Source organism: Tauraco erythrolophus, chromosome 20 (assembly GCF_009769465.1).
Source record: "Tauraco erythrolophus isolate bTauEry1 chromosome 20, bTauEry1.pri, whole genome shotgun sequence".
NCBI lineage: Eukaryota > Metazoa > Chordata > Aves > Musophagiformes > Musophagidae > Tauraco > Tauraco erythrolophus.
In genome coordinates, this window is record NC_141484.1 from 5,108,211 (window position 1) to 5,135,316 (window position 27,106).

Sequence of the window (27,106 nt, forward strand, 5' to 3'; positions counted from 1 at the left end):
TGAGAGTAGGTACAGCTTGCTTTATTTTCTCACATTAGCATGCAAGGTTATTAAATTGTTACATTAGCCTAATAAAAACAAGTGCTAATGCAATAAAATGAAAAGTTCCACTTTACTGCATTAATCAATACACGGGAAGCTATAACGTGCTGAGCCAGTTTGGCAGTGAACACTAAATCTGGAAAAGCTACTAACAATACAATGTGATTATAATAGATTAAAAATTACAGATGAAAAATCATAGTCTTAATGGATTCTGAGAAAATCTGTCACAGGTTTGGAAAGGAAGAAAGGCTTTTGGACATGCCTGGAACATTTTAGTGCTTAGGGGCTAGATCCTATCAACACGTGTGTCCACAGTAGGGTACTTTACGTATGGGATGCTGAATGGGATCTATAATGCTACAAGGCAGAATACAAAATTACACGTGATACATGTCAGTGTTTTGATTCTAGGAGTTCAGATTCAGGTTGTGATCCATTCATGTGGATCTGACAAAGGAGGTTCCATATAGCAGAACTCTTAATAAAGAGATATGACGGTCAAAATATCTCTCATTTCTCATTTTTCTTAAGTGTTAGTGACTTGATGACAATGTGCTGTCAAAGGACTGGAGAAGAATAAAAGGTAAGACAAATAACTACAGGTATTTGATTTTTTTTCTTATTTTTGAAAGGAGTTGAGTTTTATTTATTTATTTCACTCCTAGATGACATGGCAATTAAATCATGAACTCCAGAGTATGTGCCTTTTTCTGTTCTTTGAAGAGGGAGAAATTCTTACAAAACAACATCACTAATCAAACTAGGAGGGTAGACAAACTCAACCTACTTGAAGGAGAAGCATACGCAGGAGTAGATTTGCGTGGAGGTCCCCATCCTCTCATGTTGTATGCTGAAACATGGACATAATACCTCTGGCCCTGCAAATGGAAACAACTGGCGTCAAAACTATCACTTGACTCAAACTCTTGGCTGTAGTGACTGGAAAGCAGCCCCTTCCAGTTCCCTTGTCTTTGAAAAATTTAAATAGGTTTCAGTGGCATAAGCTGATGCACCATGACAGATTAAAACATAGTACAAAGGTTTCAGGACAGGTGGTCTGCTGAGGGGTGACAGAACACACCAATTCCAAGAGACAAACTGCAATTTCTTCTACCAAAGTCGACCCCTCGAAACTCTTACAGTCAGACTTCAGGAGTAGGGCCTCCCCTTTTCCCTGTTGTATTTAACAGTCTGTCTACCTGCACAGTGATGGAAGAAGCTCTGTTTGGCTGATGCATAAATCTAGGCAGATGGAGAACACTTCTGGAAGTCTAACTCTTTATTTAAACATGTTATATACTTCGAAGAGTATGGACAAACACACAGTAAGCACTGTTCTTAATGTGTGCCTATGGAAGTGACTGGGCAAGCTTGCTTGATATTAATTTAAGAAGAGTTACTCTGTTTTGTTGTTAGAAAATGAGAAACAGTAAATGCATAGTGTGGCTCAGCTTGCTGGAAGACAGTGTGCTTTAAATCAAAGATTTCTTCAGATAAAAGGCTAGAAAAAATACTATTTTTTTCTATTCTATGTAGAGGGTTTTATGTTTTGCCCATTGCTTACTCTTTAAACGTAATTCTCTCATTTTTGAGAGCCCATGTTTTGGGGCTCTGGCCAAGGGTCACACACATGCCTCCTCCTACTATAAGTTTGTAAGCCTAATTCAGTGTGCAGTGAATTCGGTAGAAAGGCTCCAACTCCATGGAAGCTGGATTGAGGCCCTCTGATGGTATTTCCAGTGGAAATAGTTGTATTTGAGCAAGCCTTATTTTCATCAAGTATTTTGTGAATAAAAATTTGCTTGCACAAAGGGTCCTGAACAGCCTGTAGGAAAAAGACTTTCAGACACATGGTCAAATTTATTCTGCTTAAGAATATTCATCAATTTTCTCTATCGCTGACCCAGTTCTTGTCAGTGTAAAGCATTTATATTACAATAAATAACAAAAATTAAAATGATTGCCATCAAGATGTGTGCTCCTGGAAGAAGTGGAAGAGAAAGAACTGTTATTTTAGCTATTGGTCATCAGAGTCAGCACTAGATTTTTCACAAGCCTTTGATCTGCACTAAGATTATCCTGTGATCCAGAAAAGCATGACAACTTACAAAACAGTTCATGCTGTCTGTCTATTCCTTTGTGACTTTTGGATTATGGATACCAGACATATTATGCTCAATGACTGGAACTTGTTGCTAGAAGAAAGGCACTCTACAGTTATTACCAACAGGTGTGGAAGCAAATTATCAGTGTCTTTGTTTCACTGAAGTGGCCAGGGGCATCAAGATCTAAACAAGTCATTTGGCACTTACTGTTCTGAGACCCGTGATGGTGCACCTCAAAGACTGAAGATTATCCATAATTATTTCACCAACCAAAGGAGAAAAGTCTTCTGAGGAGCTCCACTCCACTAGGAGACAAATAACAGGAGAAAGTCAAATCAGATACCAGTGCAAGCAAAGAAATCAAAGTACTTGAATCAGTCACAGGTTAACTTTTCTCCTAGAAGTTTCCCATTCCATGTGGATACTGTGTCGTGTTTAACAATAATGTTTAGCCAAACTTCACACAATAATTAAATTATATCTCTGTATATGAGAGAGAAAAGCAAAATATTACTGAAAAGCTTTTCAGGAAAGAATGTGTAAAAACACACTGCAATACAACTTATATTCAGTTAACATTTCATTTAAACAATTTCCTTTTAAAGAAAGAGTAAAAGTGGAAAAGGATAGGTAGAGGATTTGGACATGCTAATGCCATTTGGCAGTTTATACATCCTAACCAACAAAAAGCACTGTTTTGCACTTGGATCTGCTTAGGTAGGCATGGACAGAGAGTCTTTTTGGCTCCACAGGACCGCAAACCTCTCATCACCTCGCCTTGGTTCATTTGTATAGAAACATCCTCGACTAGATGCGACACTCGCCAGAGTCTCTTCATGGGTTTCAGTGGGTTCTGGCTCTCTTGTCCAAGCCTGATTCTCCTGTGGTCACTGAAATTACAGAGCTCCACAAGGACCTATTAAGTTGTATCCACTTTTGAAGTGAATTGAGCGGTGCTGGGCTGACACATCTTTCCCAACCTGTCCTGCAGTCTAAATTATAACACGTACCTTCACCAAAGTGCTCCCACCAATTTGTACAGACGACTCATATTCCCGCTTAAGGGGTTATGAAATTAGTAGTCCTGCTGTCAGTATACTTCCTCAGTACTTTCAAAAATGAATGTGCATGTAAAATAGTACCGAACCGACCATGAAAAACTACTAGATGGTTTTACAAGAAGGGTATATATAAGTGGGGAACTGATGGCTGCAGGTCTCTTCTTAAATTATACTTTAGTAATGACAGGTACCATGATTAGAGTTAAGGTTAATCCTGGAGTCATACCTCTGGGGTTTAGTAACTTGTACCTCCAGACTCAAACTCTGAGAAAAACGTATCAAAAACATAGGGAAATTAATCTCTTAAAGTATTCTACTGTGGACATGGGAAAATCCCATCAGTTTTCTGGATTTGCACCAAACTAGAAAATTCAACCCAAAGCTTTCCCTTTAAGACTCACAAAATAGTTTATAGATTCTTTATTTGCATATTTATTGTTATTGGAGTCAATAATTTAGAATAGATCAGAAGGTGTAGGTATTTTAATTTCAGCATGTGGAATTTATCTTCTGGCTGTGTCATACTGGTATTTTTACGTTAAAAGAAAAAGGCTTCACAGAATTTTTTGCTCAGTATATACAACATTTAACTGCCAACACATTTTTCTAAAACAGCCAAGTATCAATAGCTCAATTCATTTTTCCTTTCTCTCCTGATTGCTTTTTTTCTGTGATTGCAGTTTGTGAATGCACAGCATGTTCTGCAACATTTGTGTATTTGCTGCAATGAGAAGGATATTGGTTTTGTCTATTGTCTTTGAACTTTTTCACTGTATATTTTTTAGTTTTCTGTGGGTTTTAAACACCTAATTACTGCCACCTGTAGTGGAAGCTATCTCTGTACATAAGTATGAAAATGTAGAAACTGTTATGGAATCATATTGTGGGTTTTTGTTGACAACTTAATTATAGGAATACTTGTAAGTACCATTGAACTCGATGGCCTGTCAGAGTTTTGATTGTAAACCATGATTTTCAGGGTTTATGACTCCACTGTATTAAAACATTGAGGACATTGTATACATGCTGCAAACTTAGACATGTTCTTTGTTTTACAGGATACATCGGAGAAACCCTGTTTGAACTGCGGAACATGTTTTCAGGCTTGCAGTCAATTCAGATACCATTTTTCTTTTTGAAGAGTCATGTAAAGCAAGACAGTATCACTCAAGACAGATTCTGCCAACAAATCCTCTCTCTGTTGAAATCCCCACGCATAAGTGACTGTGCTGCTCAGCATGAGAGGCAGTGGTAAGGTTGAGCTTTAGGCAGCACAAAACAAAAGTCAAGGGTGAAATAAGCAGCTTTAAGCTACTTTTGAGCTTCCCAAATTTTTGACTGTTCTATGGACTAGAGAGTGATGAAACATAAACTGGTAGTTCAAGAGGCATATTTAAATTTGGGTAGGTTACACAGATAAACATTGCAGCCCTATGCCTGATGCGGGTCTCCTTCTCAACCCTTCCATTTGTATTCCGGCATTTAGAAAAGCGCTCCTAATATTTAGAGATCCTAATACACTGCTAACACACTGCCTGAAGAGGAATTAGCTGCCTTCATCTGCACAGGACTGTAATCTTTCACCTTTGCAAGCGTGTGCACAGCAATCACAACACTGGTGTTATGACTGCCAATGGCACGGCAGTTTGTTCTCAGAAATAATCAGACCACCGAGTTCAGAGAAAGAAGCCGAGTTACCAAGGGGAGAAAAGGCTGAGATTTCCTTTAGAGCTGTCTCGGGAACAGCTGAAGAAGTGGGTTTTGAAATGATAAATCACAGCTTTGCTCTGATGTTCCGGGGCAAACTGTTGCCCCAACTCATGTTGTCAGTGAAACCCCGTGTGCAGGACAAATGCCCTCCTACACTTGCTGGGTGACGCCGTGATCTCCCAGTTCCTTGAAGGACAACAGCTACTCACTAGGGAGAGTGACTGAGTCTGCTGGTCTTTTCATGAGGTACTGAGCAGAGCTGTGCACCCCTCTCATCGCCCTTGACCAGCCAAGTCTTCACTGGCTGCTAAGCTGAGGCTCAGCTGTGGTTCTCATTAAACAGCCCAGTAACACCAGCATTTTGCACTTATTTTTTTAGCTTACCCTGTGGTGGCTGAGACCCGTGAAACTGAAAACATAGGAATATGATATTAGCTTGCGGATCAGGTTTTGGTTATCATTAGGATTGAGAACCCCCCTTTTAAAGGACATTTACCTAACAAGATGGTGTATACAAAGTAACCCAAAATTCAGTTTTCAAATACATATATTTTAAAACCTCACATTTGGAAAAGACTCTGTCCCCTAGTTTCAATAAAATTTTCCATAACTGAAAAATAAATATATTTTGAACAGCTATGTTGGAATAGTGCCTTCTTTTTCCCCTTGTTTCAAAGAACTACTGAAAACATACCAACAGGATACACCGAACCATTGTTGGTTTTGAGAGAATGTCATTCTCTGACTTATTATGTCTGTCAGAAAGAAATTAATAACAAATTTTGGACTTTTTTTGCTTACTTTGGATTTTAACAAACTTTTTTTCCCCATGATTTCAGTGGTACAAGTGAGAGTAGGACAACATGATATAGTTTTAAAGAAATGCAAATTGACTTAAGTAATTTACCATTTATTAAGTTTATATTCCTGTTATACATTGCCAGATTTCAGCTTTCTACTGTAATGTTTGTCTAAAAATAATACATTATACTCTCCTATACTCCCTTTATTGAGTTTTAAACCTTTTAGAAGGATGTGAGTACCAGTGTCCTTATTTTATAGGTGGGAAAATGAAGGCAAGGAGAGGCAGAGTATCTTTTTCACTCAGCAGGCCCCAAAACAACAAGGGACACACTCCTTTGACCCATATTACATTTGTTATGCCAGTGTTGCTCCCACTTTCTGGCTATGTGGGATATACGTAGCCCTTTCTGGTACCACTACAAAGCTACACATCCATGGTGTTAACCTTGTGATTAACCTGAATCTAAAAATTATGTAACTTTGTGCATGAGCAACCCATCACAAAGATTTTGCTAAATCTTTGCTTATTTTCTGAGAGAGAGTGCCGGGAGAGACTGCTCGAGTAGTAAACAAAAAATATCAACCATTTGTGTAACTCTAAAGTACTTGGGACTTTAAGAAAGAACAAAAGGCTGGCTAACCTCAGCGCTTTAAAAGTTGCATGTAAAAATGCTCAAGTGTAAAATCTGGAAGATGAAGAGGGTCCTTTATAAGAGCCCAGGAACAAGAGCTGGTCTTGTAGACTGTACCGACTACGCTGTAAAGGACCTGAAAGCTGTTGGGTGAATTAAGGATGGAGCATGTTCCAGTCCTGCTCTGAACACCCCAAAGGCCTGCTTTGTCATGAACGCTGAATGTCTTCGCTGTTGCGGCTTTCCATCTGACACTTCACGTTATGTCAGAGCAGGGATTTTTTGTGTGTTTAATATATTGGTGACTATGTGTTTTAATGAAGGTGCCCTGTATTCCAGAGCTAGCAAATGCACGATGTGTTGCTGCGGTCGCCAAGATAAGTAGTAATTTTTAAATAAACAGCAGTATAAACAGTTACATAAAACTCATGTAAATTGCTGGCACATAATTTTAGACTGGCTTAAGTTATGTAACCTACTTGTGGCCAAGGTTTTTTTTTTTTAATACTCAATTCATGTACTTTAAAATAAAGGGAGAAGCTTATTTTCACCTGTTTCTTTTCCACTTGCTATCTTTCTGTTATCCTGAGCACGCCTTAAACAGCTTGTCAGAGGGATTGACAGACAGACGAGAGATGAAGTGAAGGCACAAAACACCTCCTGACCCTGTTGTAGATTCATTCAGGAAAGCACCTTCTCCTGAGTCAAGTAAATAGCCCAAGCCACAGTAGAATTTGTCACTTCTCTTGGCATTTGTTTTTGCTTGCACTTAAATTACTCGCTGAATTGCTGAACAGATTAATTAGACTGAGGGACGTGAGTTCTGTTGCTAAGTTGATGGGGTCTACAGAATAGTGTACTGAGCTGAAATTCTGGGGTTTATTTTTGCATTTGCCACTGACTTGTTGTGTGACCTTGGGCAAAGCATTGTGCCACTATGGCTTTTAACCCAGACTTAAGCAGCAAAGATTCTTTCTCCTTCCCTTCCTCCCCATGTCCAGGGTCTGGGCTGAAGGACACTGTGTTTCCAAGGGCCTCCAAACAAATAATTGCGTTGTTCAATAGCTTTCTTTGAAATGTAAAACTGAAAGAGAGCAGCACTAACACCAGAAACCACTTCACACCATCTTCTGCCTGCTGATCTTTATGAATTAGTTTTAATAATTTACACTCATAATGTCTTAGCATCTTGATTTAAGGATATTGAACACTGCCATTCATGTGAACAAAATCAGGATGAAGTACCTAAACAAATATTTAGAAGTATAACACAAGTGAAGAGAATTGAACACTAGCGAAAAGCAGGTAGCAGTTTGTTGGTGTGGACAGCATCACGAGCTCAGATGGAGAATATTGTTTGCAGTATTTGGTCAGCTCCTCCTAGCTGCCTTGAACTGTTCTTTCCAGCCTGAATTAAGAAATAAACCTAATTTTTGCAGATTTGGGTTCAGGCTCTGTTCATGCCTCTCGTGTTTGGAAATTCTCCAAAGAATGGTAGGAGAAAGACGAGTCATACCAGCAGTAGGAAGTACTGACAGAGATCTCAGCATAGTGCTTCCATGAGGAAAAAAATTAATGTTTGGCACTGAAGAGTTTGTGTTTGCTCCCATGGATTTGTTTTTTTTTCATCAAGGGTATAATCCATCCAAAAATGCACACTAACTTAGACCTTCTAGAATTGGTTGCATTCTGCTCGATAACAGCAGACAGGGACAATATGATACGAGCCACAGCATTTACAAAAGGGACAGGTGAACTTTTCATTTGTTTGTTTGTTTTTTTTTTTTAGGGACTCTAACTGGGATTTATTACACTGCCTAAGGGATTTAGGCATATTGCTGTGCAAACACAGAAGTTAAAATAGTGTAGTCATGGCCTGGGACTAGGATTTCTAGGTACTACTTAAATTAAAACCTGAGATCCTAACTGCTCTGAATACTAGTGTTCATTATTTTGGATCTTATCTATTATTTCACTTATTTCTGTAAACTTATTTAAAGCTCTTCGTGCTGGGTCAGTAGAAAGATCAATAAGGCTGAGGAGGAATGAAAAAGATGCAGGCAGCACTGTATGCACCTGAAGTATATAAGCACTGCTGTGTTTTAGTGTGAAAGAGCTATGGATGCGTTTAACGGCCTCTCAGCAGAACAACAGTCAGAACAGTACCAAGAACAGCATTCCTAGACCATTCCTAGAGAGCACATCTTCATTTGAAATTTCCATGGCTAAAAATCTTCATGACGTTTGTTTCTGAGAATTTTTTTAGTAATCAAATACTTTATTTTCAGTAAAGCTTCTTCCCAAACAGCTGTGGGCTCCTTTACCTTTTCCGTGTGCTAATAACCACCAGTGATGTTAAATAACCTTTCCTGCGGCCCTGTTTCAGGATGTTCCGTTGGCCCAGGCCAGAACACAGTTTTCTCTCAAGTATTTAATTAGTGTTTTCTAAGTACTAACAATTCTTTATCCATTCGTAGTAAGGCCCGCTATTCCAGTACAAGAAGGAACTTTTTTCCTTTCTGTTAGTGAAAATGACGTTTATAAATAACTAAGAAAATGGGCCATGTGGGTGCATATTGCCTTCCAACATGGGCCAGTGGTTAAAAAGCTACAACGGATTGTAGTAACAGCCAGGATTTGTGTCTCAGCCCTGCAATGACAAACATATCCAGCTCTGGCTGTGGAAGGAAAAGTGGGAGAAAATACATGTTACAACATGAAAAGGGATTGGAGAATAAATGGGCTTCTTATGCAAAGGCTTCGTATCCTAAAAAGGTGTAACAGGCTTGGCTCCGATTCTGCGAATTTCCACTCCCAGTGGGTATGTTTTACTCATGTAATTTGTGTAACCAAAGCTGGTGGGGAAGCTTATGAACATAAAGACTTCTCGTTTGTGTGAAGCATGCATGGCTTAGGCTCAGGCTCTTCCCAAAACATAATATGTTAAAATCTAATTAATAATGAGCAGTTGGGAAAATGCAAACACAAAAGTAATCGGTCACAATGTATGAGACAACCAGAACACCGCACAGCACTATTAACAAAGGAAGTAAACAGACAAACCCTAATTTGAGTAATCTGTTTCATGGGATTCCACCACTTTTCCTCTGGTTCTCCTGTAACATATTTTTAATGAGGGACTTAGCTGTATAGATGTTAATTAATTATATTTAAGGCTTTTATTTCCTTATAAACTAATCCCTACACTAACTTAAAGAGCTCTCACCTTTCCCTAGCACTGCAGCCAGGTGTTGCAGGCAAAGCAATCTTGATTTGGGGAATTCTTACTTAATTTAGTTTATTGCCAGTTAACACAAACTTCTAATCACTCATTCAGATTGAGAAGAAAGTAAATGTAAACAATTAAACATTGAAGTGAACACCTTTCTACACCCCTTCCCAGGCTCAACTTAAGCCCAACACCTGTCCTCCTCCTTTCCTGCTCTCAACTTCCCTTGTTTCCACCATGGGGTTCACTTGGTGATGGAGTTTTCCATTGGTTTTAGAGCTAGCCGCGTCGGTTGTGACCAGCATCCGGCATCTCCTGACCTCCTCCCACACCTGTGGCCCCTGGCTACTGAAACCTGCCATAAATGCCCAACATAGTGCTCAGATGGGAGCTAAGTGGGTGCTCATGTGTGAACTCGCTGAGTGCTCAGACATGAGGTAGTAAGGTGCCCGTGTGTGAACCAGCTGGGTGTTTATTAGCAAATTAAATAGGTGCTCATGCATAAACTGATTGGGTGTTCATGTGTGAACTAACTGGGTGCTCATGCATGAAAACAGTAAACCCTGCAATTTATGCTCAATATGTGAGGTAAGAGCTTGAAGCAGACCTGATTCCAAATTTGCATTCATTTATCAGTTCCGTGGGTCAGATCTAATCACTAGAACAGTAGCGGGTTCTGGTTCTGGTTGGAGAGGCAAACTGACTACAGTTTAGACCCTTTATGCTTGTAAATGGTCCAGAAAAATCCATGACGGACCAGAGAAGACTTCAGGTAAAGCAGTTAGCAGGGAAACTTTGCCACAATCCTTTTGAAGACATTCTGTTACTTAAGTCTTCAGTGAGGAAGCATTCCCAAATCCAGGGATCAAAGGATCTGCTAAACCAGGAACCTCCTTCAAGACAGAAACTGAAGGTTTTGAGTTCCAGTCCTGCCACTGGCTATAAGAAATTGACCTCTTCTATGCAATATCTATGAACTGGAAGCTATAATGCTTAGCCACATGTAAATAATTTTTAACAATACTTATTAATTTTAGTAAGTCAAAGCAAATGTAAAAGGTAAAGCTATGTCTAAAATTCAGCAACATCATGGTATGAGCCTTTTTTTATTAGACACCAAAGAGAGACAAAACTAGAACCTGTAGTCTGGGTTTTCTCATAGCCATTCATCTTGAGCTGCTGTTCAAGTCCTTACAAAACACAGAGCAGGAAGAAAGAAGGATTGAATGGAGTAACTGGTGTCTCATCAAATACATTAGTTAATTACACCATCACTTAAATGTGATCCATGTTCAAAGGTGGTTTTAAATAAATAGCAAACTTAAAAACCAGAAGTTCTTAAATTTTATGTTGTCCTACATATACTACAGACATTGACAGGACCTAGAAATAGAAAGGTTTGTTTTAACACTTACACATTTCTGTACTTGCTAGGCATAAAAATAGAAGTCAAATTGCACAGTCCTTTTAGCTACCGAAATGTAATGTGCAAATAAAGTGCCCAGGAGACCTAATAAAATGCCATAAATGAACTACTGTAAAAAATATCAGACCACACCTATTCAGCAGGACAAATTCAAATATCTTACAATGAAATGTATTCCCTTTCCTTTTTATGGAGTAAGAACTGTTTTGTGGAAAGAAAGAATGAGTTTCAAAATATAAAGAAACTTCAAATAATAAGTGAAAAAAGTTTCAAGATCAAGTTGGATGCAGAATGCCACTTAATTCCATTATAAACTGGAACAAGATCAAGCAGTGACATGGCATCTACTTTAGAAAGATGCACAGATACTAATATTAAAGCACCACATTTTCATACCCAAGATTCACTTCTACAAGCATTAATTTCCATAACCAGGGTTCTTCTAGAAATCCCGGAAAGCACAGGCTTTCTGTTTTCTTCTCTGACACTGCTATGTGAACAGTTAGTTCCCACCAAAGTGGGAAAAAGACTGGAGATGTTATAAATCTATGTACTTAGATCTTTGTGTAAGCTCTACCTATCAGACTAGCTAAATCTGTCTGAAGCCAAACCCACTGTACAATACCAGAAGGATCACTGCAGGAAGCCTGCTATGGAACAAATCCAAACTTGATCAAACATGGCAAGTCAACTATTATTACACAATTCAAATACAGAATTACGAAGCGTATAGAATATGCTGTTCGTATGTGTCCACAGGGACAAGCAGAAGTCCATGCAAAATGATAAGATTATTTGGTTGCTAAGAGATTACCCCTCAAAGTAAAACATGCAGAATCATAGAAAATTTATAGATAGTTCTTGGGAAATCTCTGAGGTTTTTCACATTGAGATTTTTCATGCAAAATTTCCATTGACACAGTGAGATGTCAACTGAGAATCTCAAACACAGATATTTTTTGAGCTACAGAACACACATCATACAGCCCCAGCCTGGGAGGCTTCCTCAGCCCATGATCTCGAGTGCTGCCCCTTAATGAAAAGGCAGCTCTGTTCATCCGTTAGTTGAGACTTCCAACGACAACACCAAATTGCAGCAGCCTCTCCTAGACAAGGGTACTTGCCCATAACCAACCCATTTCATGCAGCCATGTGATGGCGACATACTGTGGCTACTGCATATCTAGCTAGGACTGAGCCAGTGATTCAAAGTCAATTTAAATTATTATCATTCAAAAAATTCTGAAATGAACCACAAATTCTGCCTTGGAAGAAGGGAGGAAGAGAGTGACTTTCTGAGAAAATTTAAGCGAGATATAACTCCCTCTTTGCTGATTCAAGCTGACATGTTTGGGTTTGGTTTTATTTTTTTAAGAGCTACATTGACATAGAAAATAATAAAAAAAAAATCTTCTCTCCATCCAGCAGAAATCCTAGAAGGCAGCTGGGCAATCCTGACAAATACGAAACATTTTGCTATAACAACAAGCTAAACAAAAAGGTAACAAGGGCTAAAGTGGCCTAGACAGCTTAGCATCACTATCTGGAAAAAAACTTGGCATACAAGTCCACAGCTACACCCAAACAGAGAGAAGATCAGCTCTGTTTGCTACATCAAACATGGCTCAGATTTTTTCTCTCTTCCTCTCTCTTCATACCTAAATAGTTCCAGGCTCTTAAATAATTACCTCAACTTTGGTTATACAAGGTTTTTTATTTTTTCTCCAAAAGGGGATATAAACGTTTGTTTAAAAATCGTGAATAAAATATAAACAGAGATTTTCCATTGCATAGTGATCCCTTCCAGTAGGTAATGATCAGCTCTGTGTCCGTTTTTCTTTCTTAACCTCTACTTGGGGATCACAGCATTACTATGACTACTTCCGATGGAAAACGGATGAAAAAAATATTATGTGATAAGAGGTTTACCTGTACTTATTCACTGTAAAAGCAAAAGAATAATCAGGTTTAAAATGCACAGAAAATAAATCCATCAAAATTACTTACCATTCCTTATAATTTTGTTCTTTAAAAACACCTGATTTCTTTACATGCATGTGTTGTGTGGAACACGTGAACCCTAGAAAGGCTAATTAGGGAAAGACAACCATTCTTAAAAGCCCTACAAACACTCACTACTCAGCTCTGGCAGGTGCCTGTCTGGATTATGTTGCTACTGGGATTTCTGCATCAAGACAGTTACAGTAGTGTAGCTCTAGGATAAAAATACATAACGCAGCACCAATAGGACAGTGTAAACAGAAGGTTCATCCTAGCTTCAAACTGTGGCAAGTTATTTTGCGTATTAGCGTGGAACATTTTGATTATATTTTCAAAGATGTAAAACTAGAGCAGGTTTTAAGTGCTTCCATGATGAGATCTGAAGTCTAGCTTTAGGGCATGATTAGCCAAGGGCAGGAGTTTTTCTTCTCACTATTACAGTGATGCTTCACATCCTTCCTAGAACTGGCTGGAGTGAGGCGTCTCTGCCTTTGAATTTTTCTCTAGCGTGGAGCAGATTATTACTATTATTATTGATTTATGTTGTGCCTGTCTGCTTCCAGCCTCAAAACACTTTACTAAGTTACAATATACGTAGGAATCATTTCACGTCAGCCACCACCACGCTGTAGCCTTCTCTGGAGGGAAGCTGAAGGGAGCCATTAGGATGGTGCCTGCAACATTAAACAACAATCCAGGAGAGGAAGTAAAGAATCCTGTGGCTCCTCAAAGCAATGGCTCAAGAGAATGCAGTCACTGAACTTCCATCCAGCTGGGACACCAAAGTCAATACCCATTCACCGTGTGTGGTTAAAATTAAATCTCCTAATGAAGTGAGATGGTTTTAGTGGTTGGAGAGTGAGTGCAAAGTATTATTCTCCTGTATTATTATTTGTAAGTTATACAGCTGACAAGGGAAAAGATCACACACGGGAAAACAGCAGACAGATAATGTTACCAGCCCAGTTTCTAAGTGACATTTGGGCAAATAAAGCTTTGGAAAAATATGTTAAAAAAAAAAAAAAGATGACACAGAAAAAAGGAATTGGCAGTTTCTCAATGTTTTTAGGGAACTAAACTAAACTGAACAGAAGTGATGTTGGTTTTTATCCCCTGTAATTCAGGTCCAGAGACAAGAACATTATTAGCTTCTGTTAATGAGCAGGTATTCCCTAAACACTGCTGCAAATGCTCCTGAATTTTAATTTGCTTAGAAAAAGAAATGGTAAAGTATTGAGGGGAGAAAAGCCCTAAAAACTTATTTTTGTCCCTGAATTAGCAAAATGCTTAGATGGTTTTCTGGATAGGAGGTTTATATATCTGACTAAAAAGATCCTCAGACAATGTTATCAGGCTGTCCTTTCAGGGCTAGTAATTGCTAGCTGGTTCTAATCATTCTTGCAAGTGATCATTTGAAAGGTTCATTTTATGACCCCTCAAACTAGCACAAAGAATCTCACTCCATAATGTAATAAACAATTCTACAACCAGTGCTTAATTAATTCCCGAAAGTCACCAAAAGGAGCTATTAATGATCTTTCTTTTTATCTAACCATAAATATGCAAGTCTCCTGGGATAAAGGATTTAAAAAGAACATTCTGGCAAAACTAACTGTCAACTTGATAAAGCATAAAATGATCACCAGTGAGGGTAATTCAAAATACAAAGGCAATGCTACCTAGTCTGATTAGAAAGTCAGGTCACATTGGATTAAATTTCTCTGAATGCCGTGCTTACCAAAAAGAGGACAGAATTGACACGATGCAAAACAGACTCAACCTGAATGAATACACAAGAGAAAAATACTACAGCCTTTAGAAAATTATTTTAAAAAATCAATTCTGTTTGGGAATTGTCTTTTCTGTGAAAATATCAACAATCATTATAATTAAAGCATGGACAATATTTCAAGGTTGTTTAAAATATGTGTCTTACAAAAAGGAGGCTGATATTTTCAAGAAAATTTAAGTGTTTTAGGAGCCTAAGTATCATTTTCACAAGTAAGTCAGGGAGTAGGGAGCCCTTAAATGAAATTTAGTTTCCTGGCAACCCAACCCATTGCTGAAAATTAGATTTAGGCTTCTAAAGGGCTTTCATGTGTTTGAAAATCACGCTTTTTGCAGCACTGTGCAGCTGACTAGGTGTAATACAGTAATTTACCCTTCTACTGAGGCTATCAAGAATGGAATCACTTTGATGGCTTTAGTGATGTCTGGGAGTTTGGTTTTTTTCTTACACTGTAAAAAATATTTTACTGGGCATACTCAGTGTTGACTGGAATCTCTGACCAGAAGCAGGAGGAGGAAAGAGAGAGAGGATCTCATAAACTCACACAGTCCTTTGGATGTTTGTGCTTGATGCCAGTAGAGCCTGTGCACTGGCATGTTGCACCTTCGGAAGAGCTCCACGAGCTCCATCTCTCCTGTTGAAGCAATCCCTGTGACACCCATACACGGAAACATGAAACAGATTGCCCCACAACACAGCCATTAAGGTTTTTGCTATGTGCATGGAAATCCAAGGTTCAAGGGCCTCCCCAAGGAGTTTTTAATTCTGAATACAGAGAAACAAACACAACAGGCAACATTAAGAGAGACACAGTGGGAACAACTAAGAGGATTTTCGGGCTCTCCACTCCTTTTGACACCCCTATGCTGTGGAAAGAAGGCCTCAGATCTCCAGAACAGTGCTTTTCAGTCCCTTGACCTCTGGAAGGACTCAGGCTCCCACTCATGGAGGCTGCGGATTGCTGTGCTGAACACTGAAGAACTTACTGTTCCAAACATTTTAGAAAACCTGGAAGTTCCTTTAAACAGGAAATTTTAAAATTTCTCATTTTTGTTCTAATCTTCAATATTTATTTTTTTAAAAAATGTTGGAATTTCCTGTGGAACAGCAATTCTGTTTTGAAACCATTTTTATTCAACAGCACTATTCAGTTGGAAGCATTTTGCTATTCATTCCACTTTGCAACTAACTGGTACCACCCCGAATGTATGGCTCTTCCAAGAATGATGTGGCAGCCCTGGAATAGCTAATTAGTTGGGCTATATGATGCGTTTGCCAAAAGTTTCAGCTTCCAGAGGCATTCCTTTAAGGAATGGTGGTGTGGGTTTGGCATTTGCAAGGATACACATGGTTTCAGGAGCCCACAGGCACCAAAAGTTAGCTTGTGTTTTATAATTGCTCATCTCAACCCAGTCATTGAGCTGATGTCCTAACCACAGTGAGTCAAGCAAACTTCTTCAAAGCACTCATGGAGAAAGCTTTTGGTTAATTTATTTTTATTTTTAATACAAAATTTTGTATTTGGGGAATCTGTTAAGAAAATTCCACTTCTACAGCTATTAACTGGGAAAATAATTAAATGCAAACATTACTGGCATTGTAATATAATCTCTTGTAGAAAAATACTTTTGTCACTTAGTCCTCAAATTTTTGTACCCTGTTAAAGTAAATAAAAGATGTCTAAATCCAGTACCTTTATACTTGGTCACCACAGCTGAGTTGACACTCAGAGGTTCTTGGAAGGTGACAGTGAGTGATGTACTGCTTGTTACCATGAGACAGACATTGGTTGGCGCCTCGGGGGCTCCTGGGAGAGAAGAGAAAACATCAGCTCTTCAGCACAACAAATCCTATTCAAACAATGTTTCTGAGTCTTCAAAGAACCCACTGAAAATCACCCTGCAATTGTGAGCTTTGGGTTGTAGGTGTTTGTGTTCTCTGCCTTTTGAGCATTTTAATTAGTGCCTCTGCTAACAATATCCTGCAGACACCATTTGTTTCTATCATGGTTTTTGGCTCCTTTTGGTTAAAAATATCTTCCTGCATATATGTAACCCAATAAAACAGATTCATGCTAATTATGTCAATGAAAAGCCCCTATAAATCTCTTGGGGTGGGTAGGAGGAGAGAGAAAGGACAAAACCACAAAGAGCTAATTAAACATTTATGGTTTCACTAACAAACTCAAATTTATCAAATAACAGAAAACATTTTTACATTACTGTGATTCAGAAACTGAAAATTCCACAAATGTTTCAGTGCAGTAGTTCCAAAATACAGTTGTCAGCTGAGGCCTAACATCTTTTTTTTTTTTTAAAAAAAGAAGCTTAATTCACAGAATATCAATCAGACTCAATTCAGAAATCAAACACAAGATGTCATGACTTACTAGTGGGATTGATTTAGAAAAATCATTAGATTAAATTATAATACTGGTGTATTTCCTGCATTTAGTATCTAATACAAGGAGCACTGCATCTGTCTTGAAGTATTCGTAGAATACAACACATTTGAGAAAATTATTTGTAAGTACGTTTATATAAAGATGGTCGTAAAAATGTTAATGACAATGATTTTATGTCATTGGATAAGATACAGCTAAAAGATCTACACGTGAAACAATTCAGCCTTGTTTACTCCTTCCCATGGATCCAAATTCACGTTTACTTTGGCTACAGACTCACTTGTAGAACGTTTAAAGTGACCCGATCTGTGACTACGCTGATGAAATGTTACACATAGATGCCAAAAATAAGATTAAGTTTTCATAATTTTTATATGTAAAATGAAATTCCATTGTTTGATCAAATGTTTAGAACTCCGTTCTTTTAAAACAGAGTATATATATTTTTAAAAAAATCAAATTACTAAAGAAAAACGACCAACGCCCCCATCCCTCTTCCTCTCTATTCATATATTCTTTTCTAATCATCATAATTTAAACTCTGAGCACATTAAATGAGATCCAGGAGTAAATGTGAAGAGAAATAAGCAGGACAGAATCATGAGAATCTGAACCAAGAGTTTGGAGGTCTCATCAGTTTTGTGCAGCCCACTCCAAAGGAGCTACGTGCTTGTTGCTTTCAGATATTTGGTCCTCTCTTGTTCTAACATCGATTTGCTTCCTGTTCTTGGGAAGGCCATTTAACCGCATGCCTCAGTTTTTCCACCCTAACATTCATCTGCTTCACAGCAGTGCTGTGAGGATCAGCTAGTGAGAGCATCTTTGCTCAACGAAAGCAGAGTGTTCTCAGTTGTAGAGATCTTGTCTTGAATTTTGCAACTACTTTCTTCTACTTACTGGCATGCTCGTAGCCTGCCTTCATGCGCTTGTACAGCCTGTATCTCCATTCCCACGCTTTCAGCTGCTTCTCCTTTTCCGTGTTGTCTGTACCAAGGCCTTCATTCATCACCTGTGCGGATAATTCGGTAACGCGCTGCTGTGCTTCCTGGACCAATGTACTCAGATGTGCTGACCTGCTCTCCATGTTAACAACTACCAAGAAAAGGGAAAAGTAAGTAATTGCTTGATGGACTTAGGTGAAAAAATTCTGGCCTTACGCGTTCTGATATAACACATATAAGGTCAAATCCTTGAACACTCTGCCTTCCAGTAGTTATCTTGTCATCAAGTGGATCAGAGCATGCCAATTTATACCACTTAAGGATCTAGCCACTTAAATGGGATTAACAATATAAATAAATTGAGCAAATTTTATCTTTAAACATATGTTTCTCATATGCTTAAAAATGTCTTAATCAGACTGAAATTGCATATGTATTTTAAGTAGGTGGAATATTAAAAGTGAACTGAAATAATAAAGCATTTGGTTTCTATCCAACCCCTACTTTGCCATAATATCATAAGCTCTCACAGAAAAAAAGGAGGTTGTACTGGTTAGAAACACATACAATATATAAACCTCTAGAAGCAAAGAGAGATCTAGTTGGCAAACACAAGAATGAGAGTTTTGTGCCTAAGGGCCATGGCTGGTACAGAACAGATCTCTTTCCAGGTAATATGTAATATCTAATTAGTTCTCTGACAAACTGGACAGATAGTGAGCAGCTTGACACATGGAATTTTGGTTTTCTCCAGGGCTCAGAATAATTTTAGATGTTTAGCAGTTCAGATGGACTGCATGAAGTACTGCGTGCTACATAAAGGAGAAAATGAAGAGTGCATAGGTTACAGACTAAAATAGGTTTGATTTTAGCCCAAGTCCGCAAGACTACCCTAAACCAGCCCCTTGATTATGCAGTGAAATGTGGTGAATTCAGAATTGCTTTTGGCCTGAAATTGTTCCAACTCTTTGCTGTTTAGAAAATAGGACTTGTAAAGGTGTTTAATCTGAAAAGAAATGCAACTACTGATCTGATGTTCAATATGCAGGAAATAGTGTACAAGAGAAGGAATTATGAAATCATAGAAAATAATTTTTCTCTGGTGTCTGGTATTTCTGCAGAAGAGCTCTGGGACAATCTTAATTTAAAAGGCCCCTATTTACCAAAAACACTGTCCCAGCACAAGCAGCTACTCTTAGCAATGATAGGGATTTGCTATGTAGGGACAGCCAGGCCCTTGTTTTCCCTAAGGTTTTACAGGAACAGCATGAATCTTGCACAGGATGCCCCGATCATTCACTTGCATAACCCAGGAGCAGCAGACATTTCCGAAACTTTGCCATATAAACTGTACCATATAAAGGACCAAGACTCTGTCAGGTTTTTAACATCAAAACACTACATGAGTGAAGATGTCTGTGCATATGAATGTGTTATTCCTAGACAGGAATCATAGGATTATGGGACAAATCAGATTGATAACAACCTTTTCTGGTCCAACCTTTTTGTTCAGAACGGGGTCAGCTATGAGGTCAGACCAAGTTACTGAGGGCATTACCCAATCTGGTCTTGAAAACTTCCCAAGGCGGAGGCTTTACAGCCGCTCTCAGTGGCTGGTCCCACTGAAGCTCTCGTTTTGCCCTCTGTCTCTCGTAACGATATCGCAATTGAAGTTGAGCGGAGTCTTAAGAATAACCCTACATATTAATGTGAAAAGTGCCATGGGATCTTTAAAGCCACAGGAGGGGAGCAAAGAATTACTCAACTTCTCTGACATTCAAAAAGTTGTTTTTGAAGAATGTTTCTCTAAGACTTTGCTTTCAAAGCTGGCTTGAAGCCATCCATCTTGAAGTTTGATCATTCCTCCTATGGACATCAGAGACATATGGCTGGGCTTACTGGAATCCGCCGGTATCCTCAGAAATGCCTGTTTACTAGGAGGCCAAAGGTGATATGGTTTCCTAGATCCATGCCTACAATAAGCATGCAACACATTTGCTAACAACAGGACTGAGAAAGGAGATTTTATGTGCCAGAATTTCAGGTGATTGAGAGTTGGCACTGGTTCAAGTTCTCACTGAGGATCTGGCTCTATCTGTTTAATCAAGATTCTGATCCACATTTGTCACATCTTGGAAACATGTCCAATCAGCCACTGGAAAATTTAATCTTATTTTTATTTGGGTTCACATGAACAAGCCAAATCAAACCAAGAGTATGTGATTAATAAGAGTAATTGAAAAGATAACACAGTGAACTTTGCCTTCTCCCCAACTAAATTAGTATTTTAAAAGCTGTGTTCTCTGGTCTTACTTTCTCTTTAAGAGATGTTGGGTCCCTGTTGAGATCTTTACAGTCTGAGTTGCACGTGGAAATGAAGATCATAGTTTTACTTTCTATTGCTTTATCTGCTGTTCTTCCTGTTCCAGACAGCAATCCAGGTGATACAGAGGGAAGCTAGCTGTCCTCCAGATTCTCTTTTCTACAGCATTAGGTTAGGCACTGTACTGAGATTTCAGCTGGACCACTATGGCTAGTATATCGGAAGACCAGGGGTTTTCTCTGTAGGAAGCTTTCTGTGTGCAATTGGAATGGGGAGTTCTTCTACTTTGCAGTCTCCCAAATCTGTTCATTTGTCCTATACACTTCCTATCAGATTAAGAGATGCTTGTGTCCTGTCCCAAAATTAGGGCAGGTCAGAATTTTACCTTGAAATCCCCTCCCCTCTCACTCACTGCCCACCATAGAGAAATAAAAATGCTTCTAGTGGGTGCTGGATCATGTTCTTGCAGCCCTGAGATCATACAAACAGAATGGATTCCATTCTAGCAGGGCTGGTTAAGTACAACAAAACTAAAAGTCTAGAGAAAACAGAAAATGACTGATACCAGTTCCACAAGAATGAAGCCACATACAAAGATGCTGTGAACCTTTGTTTTGAGTGCTGAAAATAAGTTTTTAATTTTGCTTTCAAGTAGCAACTGTAAACCCTTAAGGTAAAAAAACCAAACCAAACAAACCGAACAAAACCCCAAACAATAATTTGCTTTTTATCGAGAATGCTTCATCCATTATTTCAATCAGAAAAACTAAAAATCAAGATAAGTGAAGTGGAAATTTGGTGGGTATATTTTGAAATGGAAATGAGGTGGTTATATATTCATATTCTCTGTGTTCATAGGCATGTTTGCATTAATTACAGGAAATGAATACTAATTTATGATTGCCCCTGCTTGCCATCAGACTGCATTTATTTACAGATGAGGTCAATGAAAAATTAGTTTAGTCTTTTTTACTGCTGTTTAGAACACTCAAGACTGTGTTTTCCTCTAGATTTGTCATGGTTAATGAGTGTTGCTTCAGCAGTCAATCATGTACTCTAAATGCTGTCACACTTTTTTTAAAGCCTCAGTCATGAACCATGACAGAAAAATAAACAAATAAATATAAAACTAAAAAACTCTTTTCACTGAGCAGCTACACTATGCAAAAATCTCCAGGGAAGGTTAAAGGAGGCCAGAATAAATGATAATATAAGTGCTGTGGACATAGAAAAGCAATAAAGGTGTACCAACACTGAGGGTCTGGCAAAAAAACTCCACACACACACGCACATGCACACACACTCTCCAGTGAAAAAACTGGCAATGTTAGTAGCCTCAAGGTGCAATTTCCTGGAGCACTGAGATTGACATGCCAGCACTAAATGTTGTTAATTTAACTAACTTCAAATTAATGGCAGAGTCTGCAGTGGCCGAACCCCTCAAACACAGTCTCATTATAGCCTTGCTGGGAATGTCCTAAATATAGGCATTGACAGTTTAAAACAAATTCGCATACATTGGTGTATTTTTAGACACAAGTAAGGCGTCGGAGTTTGTGTCATGGTATACGGTTGATTAATTGGGTTTGTAAGTCACCCTCCAACCCACAAATTGTGCATAAAAGTGCCCATGAAGGAATACAAAGGATAGTTTTATAACTACAATACGCAGTTATAGGCAATATTGGTATTCTAGTAAAGTGAAAAGGTCTGTTTTGTGCTTAGATTTTCTTTGGCTCTGTAGAACTTTGAAATTCTCATTTAAGTGGGTTTTTAGGCCATTTGAAAACTAGGAGCGAAGAGTTTGTGGTAATAGACATGATAGATTTCAACACAACCTGTCTCCTGAAGGCAACATAGCCAAAATCAAAAGGATAATCAAAATAAACCGAAGTCTAGACAACTCATCGTCCTTTCATTTTTGAAGAAAAACTCCATTTTTCAGACCATGATCTTTGAATCACTCACTCAGTTCCTGTTTCCATATTTTTAAGGATTTTTTCTCAGTATTAACTCAGCTGCCCCAGTGTTAATCACATTATAAGCTCAACCTGATTCATCGGTTGGTGTATCAGACATAGAGAACAAAAAAGATCTATTAAACTCACATTCGACAAGCAGATATTGCTGCAAATGTCCTCCAGAACTGTGGCACTATTGCTGGTATAATCATCTTTATGATAAAATCAGTCAATTTTTGTGTGTAATGTAATTCATTTCCCACACCAGCAGTAAACCTTATCTCCTACAGGTAATTATCTAAGTCAATTAAATTTGTGTTCTTTACTTACAGTGTGGGCTTTCCTTTGCCCCAATGTGTAGAAGGGTCCTAGCAATAGGGACGTTGTTTGTCAAAATGGCAATATCCAAAGGAGTTAGTCCTTCACTGTTTGGTGTGTTCAGGTCCAGTTCCTCCAGTGTGTATTGATAAAGAAGAATCTGAACAGCATCCAGATCTTGCTGTTCTACAGCTTCAAACATAGCTTCATTGCACTGGAAATTCTGTGTATCAATACAAACAGAAATTCAGTAAAACTTTTCCAATGTCAGTGTTCCAAAAACAAATTGAGAAAATGTGTGTTTTGTGAGATTGCTATAAAATATTGATCCTCCAGCCCCAGCTTAGATTCACCATGGAAATTGTTCGCAGCAAAACTGAGCTTGATCTTGTCTCTGGACTTGTGTGTTTGAACTTGCTTTGGGTCTGTGGGAAGATTCGAGCGAGATGCAAATACGTACAAAAACCCATACTTACTTAGACATCTGTCCTGTCATCAAACTGTATGAGCAATATCATGTTTTCAGTGTGAAACTGGATGAAAGACTACAATTTTGGCAGTCTCAGACTACTGAGTTTTTCAAGCTCAAAATTTAAAGTAAAAATCCGGGGCGTACAAACTCAGGTGATCAAAATCCAAATCAAACAAGCTGTTCTGGAGAAAAACCTTCACAGCTCCAGTGTGAGCTAGTAGTAGGTCCTGTTCATTCAAACACTTCAGTCACTTCTAGGTGCTCATGTTTTTGCATTTAACTTGTAACTAGAAACAGCTTTGAAATGCATAGTCCTTAAATAAAGAAGTAGAAATGAGACTGGAAAAAATGACTGTCTGGTGTGCATATCCAGAAAGTGATGGTCTGAACAGCAGAGAGCATAAACAGCCAAAACCAAGAACACACATGGCACTGGCTCTCAAGAAAGGAGAACCACTGAACTTTTTCCTTACCAACATCAAGGAGATAAAGAAACCTATAATTTCTTAATTGACCTGGGGAGAAGCAGGTGCAGGAGAGTAGCATGGCCTGCAGGTTTCTGTTATGAGAACATCCTTCTGGAGCCTACAGTAATGACAGGTTATTTGCCAAGATTCTTTAAATTCTCTCCCAATGTCCCTTTGCCATAGTTACCAAATAGTTTTTTTTTTTTTTATCTCTTAAGAGTGAATTAGCAGAAGCAAGAGACCCAGCTAAGCCAGGAGGGCTCAGCATGTCACATAAAGGAACCGAGATCTACGTAGACATATTGTGCCAAAGAGTATACTACAGAAATGTATACATGAGAGTTCAAGTGATCCAGATTAACGATGTAAACTAGCTTCCTACATCCTGAAACCCACAGAGGAAAAGCAGAGAAAGTTCTTATATGATAAGGTATTCTTTATGATAGAAAATAAGTATTGAATTTAAACTGTCTTCTACTGTGATTAGAAAATAATAACCACATCAAAACTTCATTTTCTTTTTCAAATTGATGTAGTTTTATTTGGCATATCCCTGCCCAAGTTTTGCTCTCAGTGAAATAACACTTTCTGAAAGAGCACCAATCTGCTGGAACATTTTTGTCTCCTCCGAAAACACATAGACTAACGGTTTGCAAGCAGTTATGAAAATTGAGTCCACAGCTTCACCTTGGAATTTGTAAGTTCGACAGTATTTTTTCAGTTGTTCTCGAAGTTAAAAGTGTCTTCAGAAATTCTCAGGCCTGACAGAGATCTTTTGGTCTACATGTAAAGTATTGGTACCACACTAAGAAACTGCAATGATGTTATCTTGAAGTTTTAATATGGACCCCACCTATGCTGAATTCTAGGGATCAGCAGAACAAGACAGATGTACATAAGATGATCTTACCCAAAATTTTCAGTATAGAGAAATGAGAGACTTATGTTAGATGACTGTCTAAGGATGAGATGAACTATGCAGCAATAAAGCAAATCTAGGAGAGTAGTGCCGACTTGGGAATCAACCTTTCAGACTCTTAAGTACAAAAGATATCTCATGATGAAGAAATATTTTTCCTGTAGATTTCAATGTGGAATAAAAGACACTACTTAAGTGCTTCATCAAAAAATTAGTCTCTGTTGAATGCTTGTTTTCAGATTCTTCTCTGGAATGTAAAATTCAGATTTAATTTCATTATCAAATACTTATATTTCAGTCTTAGATGTGAGAGAAAAATCTCAGAAAATGGAACAGTTGAATGGTGAGCAGCTAGATTTATCATTCTTTATCGACCCCTCAGTTCAAGGCAATAAATTGTCTTTAAGGACATATGCTGTCATTAGAGAGGACACATCTCCAGAAAATTTTAGAAAAGAGGACAGCACATATTTGTCTTATTATAAGGTAAAACTTAAAAATGACATATACTTTTACTGCAATGCAGCAATATTTATTTTCATTCCAGTAGCTCCACACAGCTGCTGTCTTGCTTGTATAACACCTTACCATCCTGAAATCAGAGATCTTACTCTTATTCTGGAGTTTGGCCCCTACCCTGAAGGGATGAAGTGCTCTGGCTAGAAATTAAAAGAATTTTAATTAATTTTAATTATAATTACAAAACATTTTAATTAATAGTGTGATTCTGATGCATGCTATATGTCATCAACTGCCACTCAAGTCAATGATATGCATTTAACACCTGTATGTCACTGTATTATGAACTCAAAATTAACATAAATAGATCATTGATGTTCCACCTAGAGGGAAAAAAAAAAAAGCTGTGCTCTTTTGCTCTTCAAAATTTCTGATTATGAATGCACAACTGTGAACTGATAGACTATTTTTTTCATATAACTTATTAGAAATGCAAAATATATTCACCAATTCTCCAAAAATATATATCAACATTCTAAAAAGCATTAATTTAATCCCAGTTTACATCCATTTCAAATTATTTTTCTACAGATTTTGGAACTTCCTCGATACTGTTGTTAATGGAAACAAAGGATGATTATGCTTCAGAAACATCTGCATTTTGATCAAATCAGAAAACAAGCAAAATCATATTACACTTGTAACTAATCACAGCTAGGAAAATCTACTTATTTAACAGCAAATTCATAAAGATCTGGCTACAAAGGGAATTGGTTGAAGTAAACTGAAGGACCACATTAGTTTCCATTTCTTTCAGTTAAGTTCATTTCAGGAAAACTGGCTAACAGTCTGAGAGCCGAACATAAAGGTCCAGCTGATGATGTTACTCAATGACAGGCTTGTGGTGCTCACTTAGGGCAGGAAACCAGATATTTCTCAGTTCACATTTCCATTTCTGTGGCACTGGGCAGACACACAGTTTCTCTCTTTTTTGAAATCAGAATAGTTGTTCAATTTGAATTGACTTTATGTATGTGAACAAAAGTGAAATGAGCTAGCGTCTGTATAGTGCTACCCTAAGTGTTCCATACCATTATTTGGCTTTAATTCCAATTTTGTGTGAAACTCAGTAAATCTTGTGCTACATCTCAGGAGTTTCTTGTGTTATATAACACCAAAAGAGTCCATGTTGCATAATTAAAAAAAAGATGGCTAACTTCAGTATTACAGCTGAAATTAACCCAATGCCATGGCTTACAAAATCATTTGGCCCTTTTCGAATATGTATACACACACTTTACCAACAGATTTTACCTACCTGAATGATTATTGTAGAATGATTTTTAAAACTTTGATTTGAGTTGTTATTTTTGGATTCAGTTATCAAGATTTAGACCTGCCTAGATGTCTTTGAAAATGCATCTTTGGATTTTTGCTTGCCAAATGAAATACCTAAAGCATTTGTGAAATTTTGGCCTTAAGCAAGTTGTTGAACAGAATTTAAGCACATGCTTAAGTTAATTCCTCATAAATGCTCTTTCCAGCTAATCTGTTGGCAAAAGTGTCTCACCAGAAGGGCAAAAATAAAAGCAAATTTCTATTTCTTCATTTCATTTGAAATCTGGTTGAAAAAGCTGCACTGATTTAAACAAGAAACAGAGCATGAATTTTATAAGCTACTTCATCCAATCTAAACAATTATGAGACTAAATTGCAAATATCAGGTTTTCCAAATGAACAATTCAGACACAAGCAATAGGCTGAAATATGCTGGCAAGTCTCCTAACTTAGAGCGCAAAACCATAGGAACTGCGATATGGCCTTTCTTCCTAGGCATGTATGCATCCCGTGTCCACATAGCTGAGCACATCTGACCATGCTCTGTCTATTTCCATCAAAAAACACTCCGGTGAGGCAGCAAAATATCTACCACATTTTCAGCCATGCCAGTAAATTGCCCTATCTGGAAGTCTGTATCCAGCCCAGCTCTCCAAGTCCAGAAAAACATTCTACACACCTGACCAACTTTTCCCCAACTAT

The 27,106-nt window shown here is 38.1% G+C and overlaps 1 protein-coding gene across 2 annotated transcripts in view; it reads right to left on the reverse strand.

Annotated features, from left to right (window-relative positions):
• The window catches only part of ANKFN1 (ankyrin repeat and fibronectin type III domain containing 1), a 66,163-nt gene that overhangs the window by 30,325 nt on the left and 8,732 nt on the right, over positions 1-27,106 (reverse strand). For both annotated transcript variants that reach the window (XM_086624066.1, XM_009984646.2), the window contains 5 exons: positions 22,762-22,972; positions 18,104-18,298; positions 16,496-16,609; positions 2,358-2,455; positions 833-923 (listed from right to left, as the gene is read on the reverse strand). In XM_086624066.1, coding sequence (XP_086480192.1) covers positions 833-923; positions 2,358-2,455; positions 16,496-16,609; positions 18,104-18,298; positions 22,762-22,972 — 709 coding nt within the window. The remainder of the gene's footprint in view (positions 1-832; positions 924-2,357; positions 2,456-16,495; positions 16,610-18,103; positions 18,299-22,761; positions 22,973-27,106) is intronic.